Raw genomic sequence first — 25,639 nt, forward strand, 5'->3', positions numbered from 1 at the left:
TGAAATGAAGGAAAGTACTGACAAGGTGACATGTTGCATGCAAACTACCTTAAACAAAAAATGGCTTGGTTAATGCTGTACATACTATCAGGATCCAATGTGCACACTATGTCTGGTGTACAAGCTCTTGCAATGCTTTCTGGAGAACAGATAAGATCGTGTGGTCTACCATCACAGCAAGTGTAATTTCCAAGAGTGTTGATGCAGGTGACGCTACTACCACAGTTGTTCAAAGAAGAATTTGCACATTCATCAATGTCAATACATGTTGTACCATTTCCGAGAAATCCAGATTTGCACAAGCAGTTATAACTGCCATGCGTGTTAATGCAAGTAGCATTATCATGGCAGTCATTTAATTCTGCAGTTGAGCATTCATCGACGTCAGTACAGATGGTGCCATTACCGGTAAATCTCGCCTTACAAATGCAATCGTAGTCCCCAATGGTATTTGAGCAATTGGCATCAGCATGACAATCGGTAAATGTTGTATTTTCACATTCATTGATATCCCAACAGACCGAACCATTTCCAGTAAAACCAACATCACAAGTACAGTTGTAAGTGCCAAACAAATTTTTGCATGTGGCATTATCATCACACGGACATGAAACACCTGTTGAGTTGCTAATGTAACAATTGAAATCATCACAGTCCGCATGTCTTGAGCAATTAAATAACTCGCATTCATTGATGTCATTGCAAAAAGTCCCGTTTCCAGTAAATCCTTCAAGGCATCTGCAAATAAAACTTCCAGGGGTATTGATACAAATGGCATTGGTACTGCAATTGTTCAGAGAAGAACTTGCGCTTTCGTCAATGTCAATGCACATTGAAGCATTTCTGAAATATCCTGGTTTGCAGTCACAGGAATAACCTTCCACTGAGTTAATACAAGTTTCATTTACGCTGCATGTATTTAAGCTGGCAACTAAACACCTATTTGTGCAGCTGGTACCATTGCCTGTAAAACCAGCATTACATGTACAGCTGTAACCACTATAAAAATTCATGCAAGTTGCGTTGGGGTGGCAAATAGGTGTCGTACATTCATTGATATCTGTACAAATAGAACCATCGCCAATTAATCCTGACTTGCAATCGCATTCGTAGCTTCCAACGGTGTTCATGCAAGTTGCATTAACATGACAACTGTGCAATGTATTATTCAAACATTCATTGATGTCTATACAGGCGTTTTCCTCATTTTTCATAAAACCAGGAAGACAATCACAAACGATGTTTGTCGCATTATCATTGCATGACTGGTCAGGATTGCATGGATTGAACTTGCATACTGTAAGCATAGTAAGTATTTTTTAAAAAAAACTATAGTAATGAAACAGGAAAGTAGTATACCCAGCTATCCAGAAATATGACCACTTTGATAGCAATACGACTAACTTACTTGGCTCCAAAACTGTAATTGCAGTGTCACTGCACCAACCCATGCCTGTACATGCCTTTAGCAGAACTTGGTAAGCGAGCAATGGATTCAAGGTATTCACAAAATACGATAAACCTTTAATATAAAATGATAATCAATCAATCAGTAGTGCATGTACATTCAACTAAGTTATAAGATCATTTACCAGTTGTGTTGTCGTCCAAAAACTGCATCTCATCCAATGATTTTAAGGTAATGTTGTAATATGCAGATCCTTTGCCGTGATCCCATGTAATGTTGGCAGCAGTGTTGTTATAGAATTCAACTCTCATACTATCAGGAGAGGTTGGACCTGGAAAAAAAACAAGAAATGAACATAAGAATACAAATAAATTTAGTGCATGATTAAGTTTTTATACATGGAACAGTGCTAATTCATTTATGGCGATATATTTTGTGAAATATGTGTTAAAAATTGGATTTATTATCTTACTAACTGTTATTGTTTCACTAACTTGTGGAAATCGTAATCATAGTGGAAGCGCCAACGCCACCATCATTTGCTGATGCTATGCCTATTTCATATGGTGTTCCAGCTTCTAGGCCATCTATTATTGCATTTGAGCCAACCACCTGTAAACATGAAGATTGTATAATTTTACTAAAGAAAGTTATAAATATTCATACAGTTACATAGATTTATACATTCAGATTCATGTAGGACAGCAGTGGGGAAAAATTTTCAACAGAAACTGCAACAAAATTCTCTACATAGTAGAATCTAATAGATAGAACAGAAGTTTCCCGAAATAGAAAGCTACCACTTACAGTCCTCATCATTGACCCGGTCTGACGCCTTTTCCTTTTTCCAGTGATAGAGATAGAAACTGTTATATAATAACTACTGGCACCCTGCACCACCTGCCAACTCAACGATAACGAGCTGCTTGTCACAGAGTCAATTTGGATATTACCAATAGCATCTGGCACTAAAATGAAAACAATAATTAGGTGCAAAGTGTGCAAGTGAAGTAAGATATCTATGAATCCCAATGATAACAGATTAGAAAGACCACACAAGCCTAACTCCTCTATGGACTACTGCATTGTCATAGCAGAGAAGCTTGAGTGTCTCAAACTTTAAGCTAAATTGGAAGAAGATTTGTTTCCTAAGGGATACCAGGTCAGGTCGAAAGCAAGAGGTCAGAGTAAAAGTGATCAAAATCTAAAAATCATGAATACACACAAAACTGTCAACGATACCGCAACAACGTTTGTTGTGTGAGTTAACGAGGAAGGTGTTGGAGTTTTAGGAAGAGGGTTACGTATGAAAAGTAATCGAAAATCTCCACCACAAACCGGTCATAAAATGAAAACCATCAATGCATTTGCTATCTGTGGAACTGGTATGTATTTTGTCTGACAGGAAAGAAAGTTGAAGATCTTCAGTTCTTCAACTAGTTGAAGAAACCAAACTTACTCACTTAGACATTGTAGATATTATTTTTTTAACAAAGCCCCATAGTTACGGAAATGTTTAATTGCTTGATGAGTGGAAATTCTTCTACTCTAGTGTCAATCCAACAGTTTCTGCCCAGGTAGCTTACAAGTACTTATTTTTGCCACTAAAATGAGACAATTTGTTTGCAGGGCAAAAAAACAGGATGTGACACTGTTTCAGTGCACTGGAATAAACATAACGTGGTAGATAAGGGACCCCACAATTTAAAGTTGCCTTTAGAGTCTTAACCGTAATTCGTACGGTAATTCGCAAACGGGTATCTCTTTAACCAAACAGGCGAAAGACAGCTAACTGTTTAGGGAGCTCCTAAACCTGCTACGTCAACAACCCTCTTGAAAAGATAACTTGAGATCCACAAAAAGAAGGAGAACATACTAATCACACGCAAATGACAACATTTTATATCAGTCTCATAACTGGCACCAGTAAAAAATTGATTAATAAAACATATACGAATTCTGATGGTATATAATTAGAAGAAATGCGGCAGGTGTAATATATATATATATATATATATATAGCAAATTAGCAACATCATATAAGCATACCCAAATCTCATAATTGTCAGCAAGCTTGTGAACTTACAAGTAACCTGGTAGATTCTCTCAGATTGTGCTGTTGAATTTTCAAAAAAAGTTGAGGTTAAATCAACTGAGTAGTTGCTTCCTGCCTCAAGGTCGGTTATCATCAAAGGTGGTGCATGGACAATATATGTTTTGATCACTAAGTCATTGTAGCCAAAAGAAACCTGTGGCAAAGACAGCATCTCTTACTAACAAAATCCTGGTTCCAAAATCAAAAAATTGGAAAAATTGACCGGAATAAGAATTTGTGTTTTTATAATTTCAGAACGTATTTAAACTGAAACTAGCTTATATTCCTGGTGGAACTATCTACTGAATCCAAACAAAAAAAACTGTATTGATTTCACCAGATTAAAAACGAAGTATTTTAGAAAATGGCTGAAAAAAGCATGGAAAAAATCTGAACTTAAATTCAAGCATACCTAAAACATAAAACAGACTTGAAACAAAAAAGAAAAATATTGTAATCCATAAACCAGCTGAAAAATTAAATTATTGTCATAACAGAGAAAAACAGTAAACTAAAACCTTTCCATTAAAAATAACCATACAACGCATACCGCTCCAAATGAAATATCAGAAGTATATTCCCACGAAAGCACGAAACCTGACGTTGTTATCATTGTGACTAACAATCGTGGAATGTACAAACCTAAAACAAAAAAACCTCGACTACGGAACGAATGAAAACTAAAAATAAAAAAATTAACAATCAAAACTACAGATAAAACGAATAAAAAATACCTTTACAATAGGTCCCGTTTCCAAGGAAACCATTTGAAGAATTACAGTTACAAACAAAACTTCCATCAGTATTAGTGCAATTTGCATTTTCATGACAGTTATCAGTCATGTCGGTGCATTCATTAATATCATTGCATGTGGTACCATTCCCAGTATATCCATCATTGCAAGTACAAGTGTAACTTCCATCAGTATTAGTGCAATTTGCATTTTCATGACAGTTATCAGTCATGTCGGTGCATTCATTAATATCATTGCATGTGGTACCATTCCCAGTATATCCATCATTGCAAGTACAAGTGTAACTTCCATCAGTATTAGTGCAATTTGCATTTTCATGGCAGTTATCAGTCATGTCGGTGCATTCATCAATATCACTGCATGCGGTACCATTCTCAATATATCCATCGTTGCAAGTACAAGTGTAACTTCCTTCAGTATTAGTGCAATTTGCATTTTCATGACAGTTATATGTCATGTTGGTGCATTCATCAATATCACTGCATGCGGTACCATTCTCAGTATATCCATCGTTGCAAGTACAAGTGTAACTTCCTTCAGTATTAGTGCAATTTGCATTTTCATGACAGTTATATGTCATGTTGGTGCATTCATCAATATCACTGCATGCGGTACCATTCTCAGTATATCCATCGTTGCAAGAACAAGTGTAACTTCCTTCAGTATTAGTGCAATTTGCATTCTCATGACAGTTATCAGTCATGTTGGTGCATTCATCAATATCACTGCATGCGGTACCATTCTCAGTATATCCATCGTTGCAAGTACAAGTGTAACTTCCTTCAGTATTAGTGCAATTTGCATTTTCATGACAGTTATATGTCATGTTGGTGCATTCATCAATATCACTGCATGCGGTACCATTCTCAGTATATCCATCGTTGCAAGTACAAGTGTAACTTCCTTCAGTATTAGTGCAATTTGCATTTTCATGGCAGTTATATGTCATGTTGGTGCATTCATCAATATCACTGCATGCAGTACCATTCTCAGTATATCCATCGTTGCATGTACAAGTGTAACTTCCATCAGTATTAGTGCAATTTGCATTTTCATGGCAGTTATCAGTCATGTTGGTGCATTCATCAATATCATTGCATGTGGTACCATTCCCAGTATATCCATCATTGCAAGTACAAGTGTAACTTCCTTCAGTATTAGTGCAATTTGCATTTTCATGACAGTTATCAGTCATGTTGGTGCATTCATCAATATCACTGCATGCGGTACCATTCTCAGTATATCCATCATTGCAAGTACAAGTGTAACTTCCTTCAGTATTAGTGCAATTTGCATTTTCATGGCAGTTATCAGTCATGTTGGTGCATTCATCAATATCACTGCATGCGGTACCATTCTCAGTATATCCATCATTGCAAGTACAAGTGTAACTTCCTTCAGTATTAGTGCAATTTGCATTTTCATGGCAGTTATCAGTCATGTTGGTGCATTCATCAATATCACTGCATGCGGTACCATTCTCAGTATATCCATCGTTGCAAGTACAAGTGTAACTTCCATCAGTATTAGTGCAATTTGCATTTTCATGGCAGTTATATGTCATGTTGGTGCATTCATCAATATCACTGCATGCGGTACCATTCTCAGTATATCCATCGTTGCAAGTACAAGTGTAACTTCCTTCAGTATTAGTGCAATTTGCATTTTCATGACAGTTATATGTCATGTTGGTGCATTCATCAATATCACTGCATGCGGTACCATTCTCAGTATATCCATCATTGCAAGTACAAGTGTAACTTCCATCAGTATTAGTGCAATTTGCATTTTCATGGCAGTTATATGTCATCTTGGTGCATTCATCAATATCACTGCATGTGGTACCATTCTCAGTATATCCATCATTGCAAGTACAAGTGTAACTTCCATCAGTATTAGTGCAATTTGCATTTTCATGACAGTTATATGTCATGTTGGTGCATTCATCAATATCACTGCATGCGGTGCAATTCTCAGTATATCCATCATTGCAAGTACAAGTGTAACTTCCATCAGTATTAGTGCAATTTGCATTTTCATGGCAATTATATGTCATGTTGGTGCATTCATCAATATCACTGCATGTGGTACCATTATCAGTATATCCATCATTGCAAGCACAAGTGTAACTTCCATCAGTATTAGTGCAATTTGCATTTTCATGGCAGTTATCAGTCATGTTGGTGCATTCATCAATATCACTGCATGTGGTACCATTCTCAGTATATCCATCATTGCAAGTACAAGTGTAACTTCCTTCAGTATTAGTGCAATTTGCATTTTCATGGCAGTTATATGTCATGTTGGTGCATTCATCAATATCACTGCATGCGGTACCATTCTCAGTATATCCATCATTGCAAGTACAAGTGTAACTTCCTTCAGTATTAGTGCAATTTGCATTTTCATGGCAGTTATATGTCATGTTGGTGCATTCATCAATATCACTGCATGCGGTACCATTCTCAGTATATCCATCATTGCAAGTACAAGTGTAACTTCCTTCAGTATTAGTGCAATTTGCATTTTCATGGCAGTTATATGTCATGTTGGTGCATTCATCAATATCACTGCATGCGGTACCATTCTCAGTATATCCATCATTGCAAGTACAAGTGTAACTTCCTTCAGTATTAGTGCAATTTGCATTTTCATGACAGTTATCAGTCATGTTGGTGCATTCATCAATATCACTGCATGCGGTACCATTCTCAGTATATCCATCATTGCAAGTACAAGTGTAACTTCCTTCAGTATTAGTGCAATTTGCATTTTCATGGCAGTTATCAGTCATGTTGGTGCATTCATCAATATCACTGCATGCGGTACCATTCTCAGTATATCCATCATTGCAAGTACAAGTGTAACTTCCTTCAGTATTAGTGCAATTTGCATTTTCATGACAGTTATCAGTCATGTTGGTGCATTCATCAATATCACTGCATGCGGTACCATTCTCAGTATATCCATCATTGCAAGTACAAGTGTAACTTCCTTCAGTATTAGTGCAATTTGCATTTTCATGGCAGTTATCAGTCATGTTGGTGCATTCATCAATATCACTGCATGCGGTACCATTCTCAGTATATCCATCGTTGCAAGTACAAGTGTAACTTCCTTCAGTATTAGTGCAATTTGCATTTTCATGGCAGTTATCAGTCATGTTGGTGCATTCATCAATATCACTGCATGCGGTACCATTCCCACTATATCCAGCATTACAAGTACAAGTGTAACTTCCTTCAGTATTAGTGCAAGTAGCATTTGCATGACAGTTATCGGTCATGTTGGTACATTCATCAATATCACTGCATGCGGTACCATTCTCAGTATATCCATCATTGCAAGTACAAGTGTAACTTCCTTCAGTATTAGTGCAATTTGCATTTTCATGGCAGTTATATGTCATGTTGGTGCATTCATCAATATCATTGCATGCGGTACCATTCTCAGTATATCCATCATTGCAAGTACAAGTGTAACTTCCATCAGTATTAGTGCAATTTGCATTTTCATGGCAGTTATATGTCATGTTGGTGCATTCATCAATATCACTGCATGCGGTACCATTCTCAGTATATCCATCATTGCAAGTACAAGTGTAACTTCCATCAGTATTAGTGCAATTTGCATTTTCATGGCAGTTATCAGTCATGTTGGTGCATTCATCAATATCACTGCATGCGGTACCATTCTCAGTATATCCATCATTGCAAGTACAAGTGTAACTTCCATCAGTATTAGTGCAATTTGCATTTTCATGGCAGTTATATGTCATGTTGGTACATTCATCAATATCACTGCATGCGGTACCATTCTCAGTATATCCATCATTGCAAGTACAAGTGTAACTTCCTTCAGTATTAGTGCAATTTGCATTTTCATGACAGTTATATGTCATGTTGGTGCATTCATCAATATCACTGCATGCGGTACCATTCTCAGTATATCCATTGTTGCAAGTACAAGTGTAACTTCCTTCAGTATTAGTGCAATTTGCATTTTCATGACAGTTATATGTCATGTTGGTGCATTCATCAATATCACTGCATGCGGTACCATTCTCAGTATATCCATCATTGCAAGTACAAGTGTAACTTCCTTCAGTATTAGTGCAATTTGCATTTTCACTGCAGTTATATGTCATGTTGGTGCATTCATCAATATCACTGCATGCGGTACCATTCTCAGTATATCCATCGTTGCAAGTACAAGTGTAACTTCCTTCAGTATTAGTGCAATTTGCATTTTCATGACAGTTATATGTCATGTTGGTGCATTCATCAATATCACTGCATGCGGTACCATTCTCAGTATATCCATCGTTGCAAGTACAAGTGTAACTTCCTTCAGTATTAGTGCAATTTGCATTTTCATGGCAGTTATCAGTCATGTTGGTGCATTCATCAATATCACTGCATGCGGTACCATTCCCAGTATATCCATCGTTGCAAGAACAAGTGTAACTTCCTTCAGTATTAGTGCAAGTTGCATTTTCATGACAGTTATCAGTCATGTTGGTGCATTCATCAATATCACTGCATGCGGTACCATTCTCAGTATATCCATCGTTGCAAGAACAAGTGTAACTTCCTTCAGTATTAGTGCAATTTGCATTTTCATGACAGTTATATGTCATGTTGGTGCATTCATCAATATCACTGCATGCGGTACCATTCTCAGTAAATCCATCGTTGCAAGTACAAGTGTAACTTCCTTCAGTATTAGTGCAATTTGCATTTTCATGGCAGTTATATGTCATGTTGGTGCATTCATCAATATCACTGCATGCCGTACCATTCTCAGTATATCCATCATTGCAAGTACAAGTGTAACTTCCTTCAGTATTAGTGCAATTTGCATTTTCATGGCAGTTATCAGTCATGTTGGTGCATTCATCAATATCATTGCATGTGGTACCATTCTCAGTATATCCATCATTGCAAGTACAAGTGTAACTTCCTTCAGTATTAGTGCAATTTGCATTTTCATGGCAGTTATATGTCATGTTGGTGCATTCATCAATATCACTGCATGCGGTACCATTCTCAGTATATCCATCGTTGCAAGTACAAGTGTAACTTCCTTCAGTATTAGTGCAATTTGCATTTTCATGACAGTTATCAGTCATGTTGGTGCATTCATCAATATCACTGCATGCGGTACCATTCTCAGTATATCCATCGTTGCAAGAACAAGTGTAACTTCCTTCAGTATTAGTGCAATTTGCATTTTCATGACAGTTGTATGTCATGTCGGTGCATTCATCAATATCACTGCATGCGGTACCATTCTCAGTATATCCATCGTTGCAAGAACAAGTGTAACTTCCTTCAGTATTAGTGCAATTTGCATTTTCATGACAGTTATATGTCATGTTGGTGCATTCATCAATATCACTGCATGCCGTACCATTCTCAGTAAATCCATCGTTGCAAGTACAAGTGTAACTTCCTTCAGTATTAGTGCAATTTGCATTTTCATGGCAGTTATATGTCATGTTGGTGCATTCATCAATATCACTGCATGCGGTACCATTCTCAGTATATCCATCATTGCAAGTACAAGTGTAACTTCCTTCAGTATTAGTGCAATTTGCATTTTCATGGCAGTTATATGTCATGTTGGTGCATTCATCAATATCACTGCATGCGGTACCATTCTCAGTATATCCATCATTGCAAGTACAAGTGTAACTTCCTTCAGTATTAGTGCAATTTGCATTTTCATGGCAGTTATATGTCATGTTGGTACATTCATCAATATCACTGCATGCGGTACCATTCTCAGTATATCCATCGTTGCAAGTACAAGTGTAACTTCCTTCAGTATTAGTGCAATTTGCATTTTCATGACAGTTATATGTCATGTTGGTGCATTCATCAATATCACTGCATGCGGTACCATTCTCAGTATATCCATCGTTGCAAGTACAAGTGTAACTTCCTTCAGTATTAGTGCAATTTGCATTTTCATGACAGTTATATGTCATGTTGGTGCATTCATCAATATCACTGCATGCGGTACCATTCTCAGTATATCCATCGTTGCAAGTACAAGTGTAACTTCCTTCAGTATTAGTGCAATTTGCATTTTCATGACAGTTATCAGTCATGTTGGTGCATTCATCAATATCATTGCATGCGGTACCATTCTCAGTATATCCATCATTGCAAGTACAAGTGTAACTTCCTTCAGTATTAGTGCAATTTGCATTTTCATGACAGTTATCAGTCATGTTGGTGCATTCATCAATATCACTGCATGTGGTACCATTCTCAGTATATCCATCATTGCAAGTACAAGTGTAACTTCCTTCAGTATTAGTGCAATTTGCATTTTCATAGCAGTTATATGTCATGTTGGTACATTCATCAATATCACTGCATGCGGTACCATTCTCAGTATATCCATCGTTGCAAGTACAAGTGTAACTTCCTTCAGTATTAGTGCAATTTGCATTTTCATGACAGTTATATGTCATGTTGGTGCATTCATCAATATCACTGCATGCGGTACCATTCTCAGTATATCCATCGTTGCAAGTACAAGTGTAACTTCCTTCAGTATTAGTGCAATTTGCATTTTCATGACAGTTATATGTCATGTTGGTGCATTCATCAATATCACTGCATGCGGTACCATTCTCAGTATATCCATCGTTGCAAGTACAAGTGTAACTTCCTTCAGTATTAGTGCAATTTGCATTTTCATGGCAGTTATCAGTCATGTTGGTGCATTCATCAATATCACTGCATGTGGTACCATTCTCAGTATATCCATCGTTGCAAGTACAAGTGTAACTTCCTTCAGTATTAGTGCAATTTGCATTTTCATGACAGTTATATGTCATGTTGGTGCATTCATCAATATCACTGCATGCGGTACCATTCTCAGTATATCCATCATTGCAAGTACAAGTGTAACTTCCTTCAGTATTAGTGCAATTTGCATTTTCATGGCAGTTATCAGTCATGTTGGTGCATTCATCAATATCACTGCATGCGGTACCATTCTCAGTATATCCATCATTGCAAGTACAAGTGTAACTTCCTTCAGTATTAGTGCAATTTGCATTTTCATGACAGTTATCAGTCATGTTGGTGCATTCATTAATATCATTGCATGCGGTACCATACCCACTATATCCATCATTGCAAGTACAAGTGTAACTTCCTTCAGTATTAGTGCAATTTGCATTTTCATGGCAGTTATATGTCATGTTGGTGCATTCATCAATATCACTGCATGCGGTACCATTCCCACTATATCCATCATTGCAAGTACAAGTGTAACTTCCTTCAGTATTAGTGCAATTTGCATTTTCATGACAGTTATATGTCATGTTGGTGCATTCATCAATATCACTGCATGCGGTACCATTCTCAGTATATCCATCGTTGCAAGTACAAGTGTAACTTCCTTCAGTATTAGTGCAATTTGCATTTTCATGACAGTTATATGTCATGTTGGTGCATTCATCAATATCACTGCATGCGGTACCATTCTCAGTATATCCATCGTTGCAAGTACAAGTGTAACTTCCTTCAGTATTAGTGCAATTTGCATTTTCATGACAGTTATCAGTCATGTTGGTGCATTCATCAATATCATTGCATGCGGTACCATTCTCAGTATATCCATCATTGCAAGTACAAGTGTAACTTCCTTCAGTATTAGTGCAATTTGCATTTTCATGACAGTTATCAGTCATGTTGGTGCATTCATCAATATCACTGCATGTGGTACCATTCTCAGTATATCCATCATTGCAAGTACAAGTGTAACTTCCTTCAGTATTAGTGCAATTTGCATTTTCATAGCAGTTATATGTCATGTTGGTACATTCATCAATATCACTGCATGCGGTACCATTCTCAGTATATCCATCGTTGCAAGTACAAGTGTAACTTCCTTCAGTATTAGTGCAATTTGCATTTTCATGACAGTTATATGTCATGTTGGTGCATTCATCAATATCACTGCATGCGGTACCATTCTCAGTATATCCATCGTTGCAAGTACAAGTGTAACTTCCTTCAGTATTAGTGCAATTTGCATTTTCATGACAGTTATATGTCATGTTGGTGCATTCATCAATATCACTGCATGCGGTACCATTCTCAGTATATCCATCGTTGCAAGTACAAGTGTAACTTCCTTCAGTATTAGTGCAATTTGCATTTTCATGGCAGTTATCAGTCATGTTGGTGCATTCATCAATATCACTGCATGTGGTACCATTCTCAGTATATCCATCGTTGCAAGTACAAGTGTAACTTCCTTCAGTATTAGTGCAATTTGCATTTTCATGACAGTTATATGTCATGTTGGTGCATTCATCAATATCACTGCATGCGGTACCATTCTCAGTATATCCATCATTGCAAGTACAAGTGTAACTTCCTTCAGTATTAGTGCAATTTGCATTTTCATGGCAGTTATCAGTCATGTTGGTGCATTCATCAATATCACTGCATGCGGTACCATTCTCAGTATATCCATCATTGCAAGTACAAGTGTAACTTCCTTCAGTATTAGTGCAATTTGCATTTTCATGACAGTTATCAGTCATGTTGGTGCATTCATTAATATCATTGCATGCGGTACCATACCCACTATATCCATCATTGCAAGTACAAGTGTAACTTCCTTCAGTATTAGTGCAATTTGCATTTTCATGGCAGTTATATGTCATGTTGGTGCATTCATCAATATCACTGCATGCGGTACCATTCCCACTATATCCATCATTGCAAGTACAAGTGTAACTTCCTTCAGTATTAGTGCAATTTGCATTTTCATGACAGTTATCAGTCATGTTGGTGCATTCATTAATATCATTGCATGCTGTACCATTCTCAGTATATCCATCATTGCAAGTACAAGTGAAACTTCCTTCAGTATTAGTGCAATTTGCATTTTCATGGCAGTTATATGTCATGTTGGTACATTCATCAATATCACTGCATGCCGTACCATTCTCAGTATATCCATCATTGCAAGAACAAGTGTAACTTCCATCAGTATTAGTGCAATTTGCATTCTCATGGCAGTTATCAGTCATGTTGGTGCATTCATCAATATCACTGCATGCGGTACCATTCTCAGTATATCCATCGTTGCAAGTACAAGTGTAACTTCCTTCAGTATTAGTGCAATTTGCATTTTCATGACAGTTATATGTCATGTTGGTGCATTCATCAATATCACTGCATGCGGTACCATTCTCAGTATATCCATCGTTGCAAGAACAAGTGTAACTTCCTTCAGTATTAGTGCAATTTGCATTTTCATGACAGTTATATGTCATGTTGGTGCATTCATCAATATCACTGCATGCGGTACCATTCTCAGTATATCCATCGTTGCAAGTACAAGTGTAACTTCCTTCAGTATTAGTGCAATTTGCATTTTCATGGCAGTTATCAGTCATGTTGGTGCATTCATCAATATCACTGCATGTGGTACCATTCTCAGTATATCCATCGTTGCAAGAACAAGTGTAACTTCCTTCAGTATTAGTGCAATTTGCATTTTCATGACAGTTATATGTCATGTTGGTGCATTCATCAATATCACTGCATGCGGTACCATTCTCAGTATATCCATCGTTGCAAGTACAAGTGTAACTTCCTTCAGTATTAGTGCAATTTGCATTTTCATGACAGTTATATGTCATGTTGGTGCATTCATCAATATCACTGCATGCGGTACCATTCTCAGTATATCCATCATTGCAAGTACAAGTGTAACTTCCTTCAGTATTAGTGCAATTTGCATTTTCATGGCAGTTATCAGTCATGTTGGTGCATTCATCAATATCACTGCATGTGGTACCATTCTCAGTATATCCATCGTTGCAAGTACAAGTGTAACTTCCTTCAGTATTAGTGCAATTTGCATTTTCATGACAGTTATATGTCATGTTGGTGCATTCATCAATATCACTGCATGCGGTACCATTCTCAGTATATCCATCATTGCAAGTACAAGTGTAACTTCCTTCAGTATTAGTGCAATTTGCATTTTCATGACAGTTATATGTCATGTTGGTGCATTCATCAATATCACTGCATGCGGTACCATTCTCAGTATATCCATCATTGCAAGAACAAGTGTAACTTCCTTCAGTATTAGTGCAATTTGCATTTTCATGACAGTTATATGGCATGTTGGTGCATTCATCAATATCACTGCATGCGGTACCATTCTCAGTATATCCATCATTGCAAGTACAAGTGTAACTTCCATCAGTATTAGTGCAATTTGCATTTTCATGGCAGTTATCAGTCATGTTGGTGCATTCATCAATATCACTGCATGCGGTACCATTCTCAGTATATCCATCATTGCAAGTACAAGTGTAACTTCCTTCAGTATTAGTGCAATTTGCATTTTCATGGCAGTTATCAGTCATGTTGGTGCATTCATCAATATCACTGCATGCGGTACCATTCTCAGTATATCCATCGTTGCAAGAACAAGTGTAACTTCCTTCAGTATTAGTGCAATTTGCATTTTCATGACAGTTATCAGTCATGTTGGTGCATTCATCAATATCACTGCATGTGGTACCATTCTCAGTATATCCATCATTGCAAGTACAAGTGTAACTTCCTTCAGTATTAGTGCAATTTGCATTTTCATGGCAGTTATATGTCATGTTGGTGCATTCATCAATATCACTGCATGCGGTACCATTCTCAGTATATCCATCATTGCAAGTACAAGTGTAACTTCCTTCAGTATTAGTGCAATTTGCATTTTCATGGCAGTTATATGTCATGTTGGTGCATTCATCAATATCACTGCATGCGGTACCATTCTCAGTATATCCATCATTGCAAGTACAAGTGTAACTTCCTTCAGTATTAGTGCAATTTGCATTTTCATGACAGTTATCAGTCATGTTGGTGCATTCATCAATATCACTGCATGTGGTACCATTCCCACTATATCCATCATTGCAAGTACAAGTGTAACTTCCTTCAGTATTAGTGCAATTTGCATTTTCATGGCAGTTATATGTCATGTTGGTGCATTCATCAATATCACTGCATGCGGTACCATTCTCAGTATATCCACTGACACACATACAAGTAAAACTTCCATCTGTGTTTGTGCAAGTGGCATTTTCATGGCAGTTATGAATGTCAGAAATGCATTCATTTTGATCTAAATAGATTTTGTAGTGAGTTGCTGTACAATGCATTGGAATTTACTTAATTACTTTTAATATCTGTGATAGCTTTAGAGGTACAATGGTTGCTTAGTTGAATTTGTCGAATAGCTTGCTTTTTAGCAATTATTAGATTTTAGCATTAACAAAGTTTGTTGATTTAATTCCGTTTGTTTATAGTCCGTAATCAAGTGGTTTGAAAGGCGGTCTTGCCAAAATGTAAGTCATATTCCATTTTCTATACCCATTGGCGCGATACTATTGTAATATCCTTGGGCAAGGTAATAATGTTGCTTGTTCCTGTTCAGTAGACTTGATGGACAGTTTTAAATTTGAGAAATATGATATACAAAATCAAAAAACAAATGAAAATGTCGGAAAATCAGAACAGGTACAAAATCTGTCTTGGTAACGGAGACTCAAGATATCATTGCTGGGTTGAAGCTTGGCAAAGACCGTCCTTAGTCTATGGCAGTGTTTCTCAACCCCGAGTCCGCGTAAGATTTTTGTTAGTCTGCAAGCCCATTAATTTACTTTATATAGTTGGGCATAGGTCATTTTTTTTGCGACGGCTATTTGCCTTAAAAAGTAGGGGTCGCAACTCGCAAGAGATATCTTGGTTTGTTGGATAATTTTGGTAAATACAACATCCATTTTTGGTGATTTAGAATAGTCTGATAAAGAGCCTTGCTTATTTCTCTTATTACTCTGGTGGCAATCCAATTCCTTATTCTTTTGTTCTCTTTTCCTTCTTCCAACTCCTGGCGCGCAAATCACCCTTTTTTTCTCTTTTGTAAAAGGAGTTCTTAGTGTCAGCGCCTTTTTTGTTTCTTTCATTCTCCAGCAATGCGATTTCGCCTGCGCACGTCACATCAGGTCATTCTCGCAAAGTTCAAAATTGTTTCTCTGACTCATTTTTCTATGATTAAAACCAAGTACCGCAACCAACTTCAACCAGAAGATGATATCAGATGTGCATTGAAGACCATAAATAATTCCTGATTTCGATCAACTTGTGAAACAAGTTCAGGGACAAGGTTCTCATTAAGATAGGTTGAGCAAAGGTCGTAATTTTCAAGGTTCTCACTGAGATTTATAGTGTATATATGCCCAATAAACGAACCGCTTCTGCTTTTTTATCTTACTGTTTTAGTGTTGAACTAACCTATTACCCGAGTGTGCGAATACTTATGCTAAAGGGAAAATAGTCCGTGGGCTAAAAAGGTTGAGAAACACTGGTCTATGGGATAAACTAAGTGATACCATGCCATTTGCAAATAGTCTGTTTTGTAATTTATGGTACAGGTGGCATCAACATTAGTTAATTTTGTTTTTTGTTTGCACTTAGTTAAGATAAAGATAATTTTGAATATTGATGTTAGAACCTGTCACTACTCGAAGATCTACATTTGCTGAAGACGTGGTGTCAGTGCCCCTTACAGTTGCATTTATCGTGACATCGGTCCCTGCATTGATTGCTAATCCAGAAAGTGGCATCTACATAAATGCAAAGTGAAAATATGTTAAACAGTTAGATAACCTAAAATTATGGAGTTTCTTACCGATAAGAGTTTTTGTGGAAGTTTTTAATTTAAAAAATATACTTTAGATGTGTTTGAAAAATGCCGTAAAAAACTGCACAAAACGATTTACTTTCAAGCACACTCTTCTATGATGTGCACCTGCAGCCTGTAGACTGCCCTTAAACAACTTTGAGTGTGTTCCTCCAAACATGTCACAACCACAGTCACAGAATCCTTTTATGACTTAGTAACAATAATCTTTGAGCTGGCATTTTATTAACAAAAAATACCTTTCTTGTGTTCAATATTACTTGAACCTTAAGGTCTTTTAAAACGTTTTTATGAATTGTTTTTTTTTTACTTTCACATAACCAGTGTAACCGGTAATGGTATATATATATACAGTATATGGATAACTGGATACATACGAATATATATATATAAGCAATAGATTTATACTGTACAGTATAAGCATTGTTGCAATTTAGTCCGTGTGTCATTATGCCAGGAACAAATCGTTCTTCATAGGAGGCAATTAAAAAATTTTAAACCAAATTTGAATTTAATTTCTGAATTTTAACTTAGTGTGTGGCAGCAACAACAGATGTTTGTTGAACCTTTTACGCTAATACCAGAAAGGTTTGATCAATTATGATTTTGGGACTGTGCAACTGTTTTGGCCAAGTTCGGGAGTTTGCAAGAGAATAAAGGTAAGCTAGTTCAAGCTAAGCTGGGCTGGGCTGAGTTCATCTTTGATCTGTGGTAGCTGCCCACAATTCCATTTGAAATTGTGAATGCAACCCCAGGCGGTATTTTTTCTTTGAATTGATAAAAATGTAATAATAGTTACTTTCTTAACACTGGAAATTAATAAAAAAGTCTGAACTTTTACCAGAGGTAATCAGTAAAAAAATTTGAAACATTGAAATGTCGTTTGGTTTGTGACATTATCAAAAAATTTCAAACGTTATTGAGACACTGTAACCTTACTAAAATATTTTATCCCAGCTGAACACTGGAATGTGTTTAATCAATTTGCAAATCATCGGTTCGTATATTCAATTATTATGATTAATATGCAACAAAATTATCAAACAACCTACCATATATGTTGAAGAACTGTCCAAGTCACTTTGTGATAAGGAACCATATGTGCTAACATCATATTCAATCGCTCTGGACACTAGATTGGCTGGAATATTTAATGTTACTTCAGTTCCACTCACAGCTTTGGTGTAATTGATGGAGTCACTTGATAAAGATTGCAGATCTGAAAAATGAAGCAAAAGTAATGTAAAAACAGGTCTTTCAATAACAAGTTATCCTTGCCTATATATGATGATATTATTTGTCACCACCAAAATAAAAAGTAGCTGAACTTTCTCTTCCTTTACATATATATTTTATACTCTGGGTAAAATGGTTTGGAAAGATATGTAAAAATTTCGGAACAACTTTTTATAAAAGGCACTTTCGGAAAGTTTTTTACAAACGAATAAAAATTTAATTTTGGTTGTTGGAGATTCGTGCCGTGATGTTTTATATGCGAAGACTTTAGAGAGCCTTGACATGAATACATTGCTGAATACATACGACAAAAACCCATTTACTTGGCTCAGTTAAGCAACTTGATGGAAGTGCAAGAATATTACGATAAAGTTAAGATTGTTTTAGTATGACATGTGTAAGAGGTAGTTAGTATGTTGACTGTGTTTTATATGGTTTTACGACAGTTTATCGAACGACAATTCATCGAACCGACAGTTAATTTATCGAACGATAAATCCTAACCCTAATCGAACCGAAAGTTGATCGAACGACTATTTATTGAACAATAAATCCTAACCCTAACCCTAACCCAGTCGGTTTGATCAACTGTCGGTTCGATCAGCTGTCGTTCGATGAATTGTCGTTCGATTAACTGTCGCGTCACGGTTTTATATTTGCATAGTTGGTGGAGAAACAACGTTAAACTGGAACTTTTTTCATTATCAACCATTAAATGTTTTGAGATGTTTCTATTTGAGAGATAAAGTACCTTTATGAAGGCTTGAATTAAACTTTCAAAAAGATGCTGTACAATTTTTTTTCGACCAATTATGCAAATTTTGTAGCAAAACAAGAGCAAATATGATAACCGCACATGTTATCTCAAGACAACCTTACTTTAGCATTGCACTTGTACTTTATGAGTAAAAAGTAATGTTAATACAGGATATCTACATCGGAAAATCAAAGCGATAGACTAGTATTAGCAACATGATAAAGCAAATTAGAACATCAAGAACAAGAAGTTTTCCACCTGTATATGTTAAACATATAATGAGACTTTTAATGACTCATAGAAGCAAAAAAACAATAAACTTCTAAATCTCTGTGTGAATATTTATACAACTGTCAAAAGCAATACAAGCAGTAAACAAAATAAGCAAAATATACCAATATGTGTAAGAGAAAAACAAAAAGGTTTATTGATTGAAAATTTGGGTTATGACTAGGGTTGTTTACTACAAAAAATCGACTATCCAACGATATTGCAAAATAGTTTATTCCAAACCAGAATTTCAAATCCTATTCCGCAATAATTATAAAAAACTAAACTGAATTAAATTCCCAACAGTACTTTTGGAGTTTTTACACTACATTTACAAAGTTATTACGGTGGAAAAAAGGGCACCTAACATAAACATATACCACTGTCTAATTGATATAATGCAATTAACAACAATTAACATATCCAGCGTTCCAATTTGCAGTATGAAATAAAAATTGGCAACAAATTCCAGTGTGTGCCAACAAAAGCATTTCATTACAAAATAAGTTTCCTGAGCTTGAAAAAAGTATGAAATTGATGTCATTTGAGATTCAGTGCTCATGGGATTGATTGATTGATTATTCCAAATTATGTGCATCATTAGTTACACATGACATTGCATAAAACCAAAACTTTTTCATTTATTTCAATATTTTCTTTAAATTTTAAGACACCGCATTTACACATTATACAGAAAACTTAAAGGTCAATTTTTCATTTGTCAACTTCTTTAAACATTAAAATTTAATGTCAGTAGACAATCTGTACTTAACATAATAATACTTTATCCTATGGTAGTGCATGTTATGAAATAAGTTTGAATATGGTGAAAGAAACTTATGGTGAAAGAAACTAAACAACTATCTTCTAACCTGTTGTGTGTATGATTGTATACTTGTTAGCTTCAACATCAGTGAATGTACCATTGGCCCCATGCAGTCTGTTGTAATACAAAGTAGAATCATCACCATCAGGACAAGTTTTGATCAGATATTCCTGCTTTATTCCATATATGGTGTTTTGTGAAATTGGACGCAAGACGGTAGAAGAAGAAGTAAAATCTAATAACAGCATAAAAGTGATTAGTAAATGTTTAAACATTTAATACCTAAATATCTAATAACATAGCATTTTTTAAATATTAAAAAACAAATAAAACAACTTATTTACTATATAACAGAAAATTTAGAAACATTGGTTTAATTCTTTTCGAAAGTTGCACTTATTGTCTTTGATAATGAATATCTTTCGCAAACAGATTTTAAGAAAGTTGCAAAGCTTTGTTTAGCATTGCGTTGTTAACATTTTTTAGCCAATCAGATATAACAATTAAAAAAAAATATATAATTTTGTGATATTTTTGTTGTGTTTACCAATCCACAGTACTATCAGATACAGGAATATCTTTACTAAAGCAGAAATCAAAAAAGTATTGCACCATGTGCAAGCTAATACAAATAGAACGTTAATAGCAGAATGAATTAAATCTCGTACATACAGCATGTCACCAAAAATGTCCGCAATTACCTACAGCGAGGTCTAATAGGCCATATAATAGGAGTTGAAACCAAAATGGAAAACGTTTTAAAAAACAAATTTATTACTTTCAATAATCGCTTGTCATAAAATTTAATCACCTTTTGAGAATTTCAGCAAAAGTGCTTTACAACTTAAAAACAAAAAAGTTACACTTGTTTTTATGCCATCAGACTAAGAAATTACTAACCACATTTTAACTCAAAACAAAATAATTTTAATTATTTAAACTATTTTGCATGGCTATTTGAAATTCTACAAGTTTTTCACCATCACATCCTTCATGGTATCCTTGATATGAAATGCAAGGCATAAAACAAAGTATATACTTAGATGAGCAAATGTAAAGTATTTAGATAAAGTAATTAAATAACGTTCACAACTCTTCTGCGATAAAATGCAGAACTTATATTTAACTTTACCAAACAAATTTAACTTTAAGAACATGACAACTTCTTAAAATGTAGAGTTGTTTGAAATAAGTGGCTAACTTTAAGAAGAAGACACATGAAAACTGAACATTCGTTAAAAACAATTTGCTTAATAGAGATCAATGTTAAGTAATGATTACGTTTATGTTAGGTTAATATCCTCTGATAAGGCCATTAAAAATCCTAAATTTTTTAATGAGTGAAACATTATTTATCTATTCTTAAAGTTTGATTTTTAAAATATTTGCTTTAAAGGTTGTTTTACACAAGTACAGGAAAGATCATGAATGTTTTCAACAACTAGCCACAAAGAAACAATTGTTTAATCCTTTACAACTACTTTCACCCATTCGAAACAAATTACGAATAGGTAAGAATTTAAAACTACACTTTATATCGATGGTGGACATGTTATAAAATTCTAGTGGCTTTAAATTGTTTTATGCGGTAATGAACAAGTCTTATTTCAGGAAAAAATGTCTACAACTGTGCGGCTCTTTTTATGCTATAATTGCACTTATGTACAATTGTACATGGTTAAAAATATCACGCATCTTCCTTTATTCCAACCATTTGACCCAGTTTGTTTTGACCACTAGGAAATTATTCAACCCTTGCAGAGCCCAATCATTGACCAAGGGGTCCCTGAGCTCAGTCTTGATTGGTTTAGTGATCCCTAATCTAAATTACTGTTTAAAACACTTGGTTGATACCTGTATCCACAAAGGTCACAGTGCTTAAACTAGTTATATAGTTATCAGTATTTCGTAGTTCAGTTGAAGAAATGTTTCCATTTTTATCATATAATGTCCAAACTCTGGATGGTGATAAAGAGCCTCCGCAAGGTGATATATCAGCATATTCTACATCAAAATCATCTCGATTCCTATTCACATCAAACCTTTCTCCCACTGTAAAACAATGACAAGATCGAGGGAAATAATTTAAAATTTAAAAAAGGGTTTAGCAACTTCAAGAAAATCTATTTTTACAGACTTAAGTTTCTATTCAATTCTAATCCAATAGTTATGCTAACAATTTAAAAAAGATAGTTATAAAACAGATTTGCCTTTAAAACTTACCATCAAATCTTACGGAGCTGCCATTGTACAAAGTTGCATTACTCAAAGTTAAAGCAGATATATCTGGAGGTGAAGTTTGATCATTCAACACAATCTCATGATGACAAAGAATACTTCCTGATCCGTTCTCAAGCTCAACAACAGAGACATCAACAACATTGCTTGCAACACTCTGATAAGCGTTCAACATTTCTGTTGCAATCTCTGTCTTCAGTGCTGTGTTGGTGTTGTCAGTTGAAGTATAAGAACGAGTTATCAACTGGACACGTCCAAATGCACTGACTTTGTCTGCAGAAGAAAACGGGATAATTCAAAAAATATTAATCATTGCAGTGTAAAAAAACACCATTAAACCAATATTAAAGTGAAAAAAACAATAACATCTGTTAAAAATATTGTATATTGACTGGATATTGTTTAGCTTTATTGCAATAAAATCTAATTGCTATATTATTTTCATATTCAAATATACCAGTTGTTATTTCAGTAGGACTTCCATAAGGACTCTGAGTAACATTGTAGTTTGTGTCGCCATTTATCTGACTTACTCTTGCTCTCAGTGTATAACTTGTATTAGGTGAAAGTGAAGTGATTCTACAAGTAAAGAGAATCATTTTAAACTTAAACTTTCTTGTAGAAACAGTTGTCTTTATTTATTTTTTTAAGAATGTCAACCTACATTGCTATGTAGTTAGTCATGGATGGAACATCATCAGGAACAATTATTGTTGAAGTGTTTCCTCCATCTGAATATTCCACCTCCCATTTAGTTGCTCCTGGTGTTTCCTCAAGAAATACGGTTATATAAGTCGGTGTTGTGATCACTTGCAAGATTGAAGAACCAGATGGTGCTGAAAATATGACAAAGTTTAATTTTAAACATGAAAATAATAAGAAAATCAAATTGTTCTTCACAACAAAATACAGTACAAATTAAATATAATACGTAATCAAAAGATTTTAGTGGGGCAATAAAAACTTTGCATTGTTGAAATTACCTAAAAGCGCTCATGCAATGTTACAACAAGGCAAAAATAATATTTTGTGTAAAAGCTAGATGAAGTTTAAAAATCAATACCTGTTCGTGCTCGCATAACAGCGCTGTAATTTCCAGCCACAGCATCTTGGAAAGCTCGAACCCGGACATCATAATTGAGATTTGACGCAAGACTGGTAAACTTTATAAAAGTAATTTTGTATTATTAAGCTTGAATTTGACTCACTTTAAAGCTGCAAAGTCACAATAAGCTATTGTATTCCTGGTATTGGCTGCTGTATTCCTAAAGCAAGAAGTTGGGGTTTGCTATCAAGCAGGTATGTTATTGTATCTAAATGTATATAAAAATGGGGATAAAATGGAACAAAGCAAAAAAAAGTAAGAGGTCGCGATCCCCTGTCAAAAAAGAGCGGGGAGGGGAAGATGATCCCCAGCAATTCCCTTCCAATACACCACCGACAATAGGTTAAAAGTAAAAAGTAAACTACTTGTGCAAGGATTTAGGATTCAATCTGATCTAAAAGAGCTCAAAACTAGAAACATTAAGCAGCTATCGTTATAACAGGTAGAAGAGTGACCTCAAGTAAGTACATTGTAACTTTACAGTTTTTGGGCATTTTAACCTATGGCTGAAATCAAATGCAAAGCTTATTTTGAAATATATTTTTTTACCGTTGCATTTGTTGCAGTGACACTCAAACTGCGAGCATTTGTTGAGTCATGCTGAGCAGTATATGACACTTCATAGGACGTTGCACTGGTCACGGGGTCAAAACTTGCTGTAAATGACTCTGATGTGACATCACTGATTGCCAGTGAAGCAGGTGCTACAAAATAGAAAGCTAGTTATTTAATTGCTAATTGCAAAATTAAGAAATTAATCAACAGCATCAGATTTTTATGAAAGCATAGTAAATTTAAGTCTATGATGTACTTGCAAAATAAAAGGTAACTTATTCATATGATTCTGAGAATCTTAAAAACTGTAATTAATTGAACGGTCAAGATTTTAAGTAGCCTACAGACTGTTGTGTATTTATGTTTACTGATTTGTTGATTTATTTATAAAAGTGAATTTATAAATTCATGTTTATATTATATCAATGCTGGAAATTGAATATAATATAGTTAATTATCCATGTAAGTCAACAAACAGGGGCAAAGAAGTTACTGCTATTATACAGAAATGGCCGTCTAACTACCTTTCTCATGAAATACAGTTCAATCAAGTAAAATGCCCGGTGAAAAAGTTGGAATCAATAATTAGAAACACTTCGGTTTCACTAGTTTCAAAGCACTTCGGTGCTAGCAAAAAAGATACCTCAAAATACCTCATGATCATGATCTTAATTCTCAACGTCTCACCATTTTACTGGACTTTTAACTACCAGGGCCAAGTGGAAATACTTGGGAAAACCGTATAGGGGAATTTACCTAAAGTGAAACCTTGCTTCTCCGCTTTATTAATAATGTTAATTAGACGGCTCCGCAGCGTTTAGTTTAGTTGAGCGCTGGGCTTGCAGTAATGCGACCCCTGATCTGGTGTTCGAGACCCAGTGATGGTGACCCAGTAGTAGGCCAAATGCACTTTGTCAAGACATTAGCGACGCTTGCTTTTGTTCCGAGGTTCTCATGGACAGTTCAAAACTGGGCAATAAAGCATTAAAAAATTACGAAAAAACAACTCAGCTAGGCCTAATTGTTCAGTAATGATAAAATATAGTTATTGCAAACCTGCTAACTGTCCGGAAGAATTTTCAATCTGTGAATAGAGACATGAAAGAAGAAACCAAAAAAATAAATTTCTCATTACAAGTTTTGTGATTTATGTTATAAATGATAGAAGTTTTCGAAACATCATTCTGAAAAACATAAAAGAGTTTTAGTTTTCAAGCATGTGGAATAGTTGCTATAAGTTACATCTGCTTACATATTGTACAAATAAGTTATAATGTAAGAAAGTTAAAACAAGAATTTATCATGTAATTCTTAACTTAGATACTTTGTTGCTTATAAAAACATATGATACTTTCGACAAATTACTTTCGTTAGTATAAGCTGTTCCCGCAAAACGGTAAAAGCTATTTTATGCTTTACGAATTCGATTGAAATTAATTTGATTTTTAAAATACATACTCTTTTACAAAAAATACATAACTAGGTATATAGCCAATTGACAATAGTTAAAATTATGGCTTAAGCGCGTGTAAGCCGCGGCAATTACTAAAACAGGAACTAATGAAGCGGAGACTACTGCTGAATAGACATTATTTTAGATTTTGTAACATTAACCGGCGCTTAAATTTTATCATCGAC

General features: G+C 35.2%; 2 protein-coding genes across 4 annotated transcripts in view; both read right to left on the bottom strand.

Moving 5' to 3' along the window:
* The window catches only part of LOC143450530 (uncharacterized), a 54,576-nt gene that overhangs the window by 1,386 nt on the left and 27,551 nt on the right, over window positions 1–25,639 (bottom strand). The gene's annotated exons all lie outside the window — the stretch shown is intronic.
* Window positions 45–25,184, bottom strand: LOC143448473 (uncharacterized). Its single transcript, XM_076948236.1, has 26 exons — window positions 25,058–25,184; window positions 23,996–24,150; window positions 23,405–23,504; window positions 23,006–23,177; window positions 22,799–22,920; window positions 22,327–22,614; window positions 21,958–22,155; window positions 20,150–20,338; window positions 18,067–18,233; window positions 16,826–16,937; window positions 14,837–15,436; window positions 14,688–14,755; window positions 14,261–14,402; window positions 13,914–14,017; window positions 12,618–13,454; window positions 11,135–11,792; window positions 9,399–10,081; window positions 8,382–9,302; window positions 7,197–7,706; window positions 6,201–6,872; window positions 5,243–6,113; window positions 2,216–2,376; window positions 1,903–2,020; window positions 1,593–1,739; window positions 1,409–1,522; window positions 45–1,297 (listed from the first exon to the last, which is right to left on the bottom strand). The coding sequence occupies exons 1-26, from the start codon at window positions 25,131–25,133 to the stop codon at window positions 45–47; spliced, it is 9,438 nt and encodes a 3,145-aa protein (XP_076804351.1). The 5' UTR covers window positions 25,134–25,184.

This window comes from Clavelina lepadiformis, chromosome 3, assembly GCF_947623445.1.
Source record: "Clavelina lepadiformis chromosome 3, kaClaLepa1.1, whole genome shotgun sequence".
Lineage (NCBI taxonomy): Eukaryota > Metazoa > Chordata > Ascidiacea > Aplousobranchia > Clavelinidae > Clavelina > Clavelina lepadiformis.

What these genes read in the sequence shown, in the direction of transcription:
- LOC143448473 (XM_076948236.1), bottom strand. Translation starts at nt 25,133, where the DNA reads ATGAGAAATTTATTTTTTTGGTTTCTTCTTTCATGTCTCTATTCACAG. An exon ending in AGAATGGTACCGCATGCAGT is followed by an intron (nt 6,873 to 7,196) that starts GATATTGATGAA and finishes GGAAGTTACACT; the next exon opens with TGTACTTGCAATGATGGATA. An exon ending in AATTACAGTTTTGGAGCCAA is followed by an intron (nt 1,298 to 1,408) that starts GTAAGTTAGTCG and finishes CTATGCTTACAG; the next exon opens with TATGCAAGTTCAATCCATGC.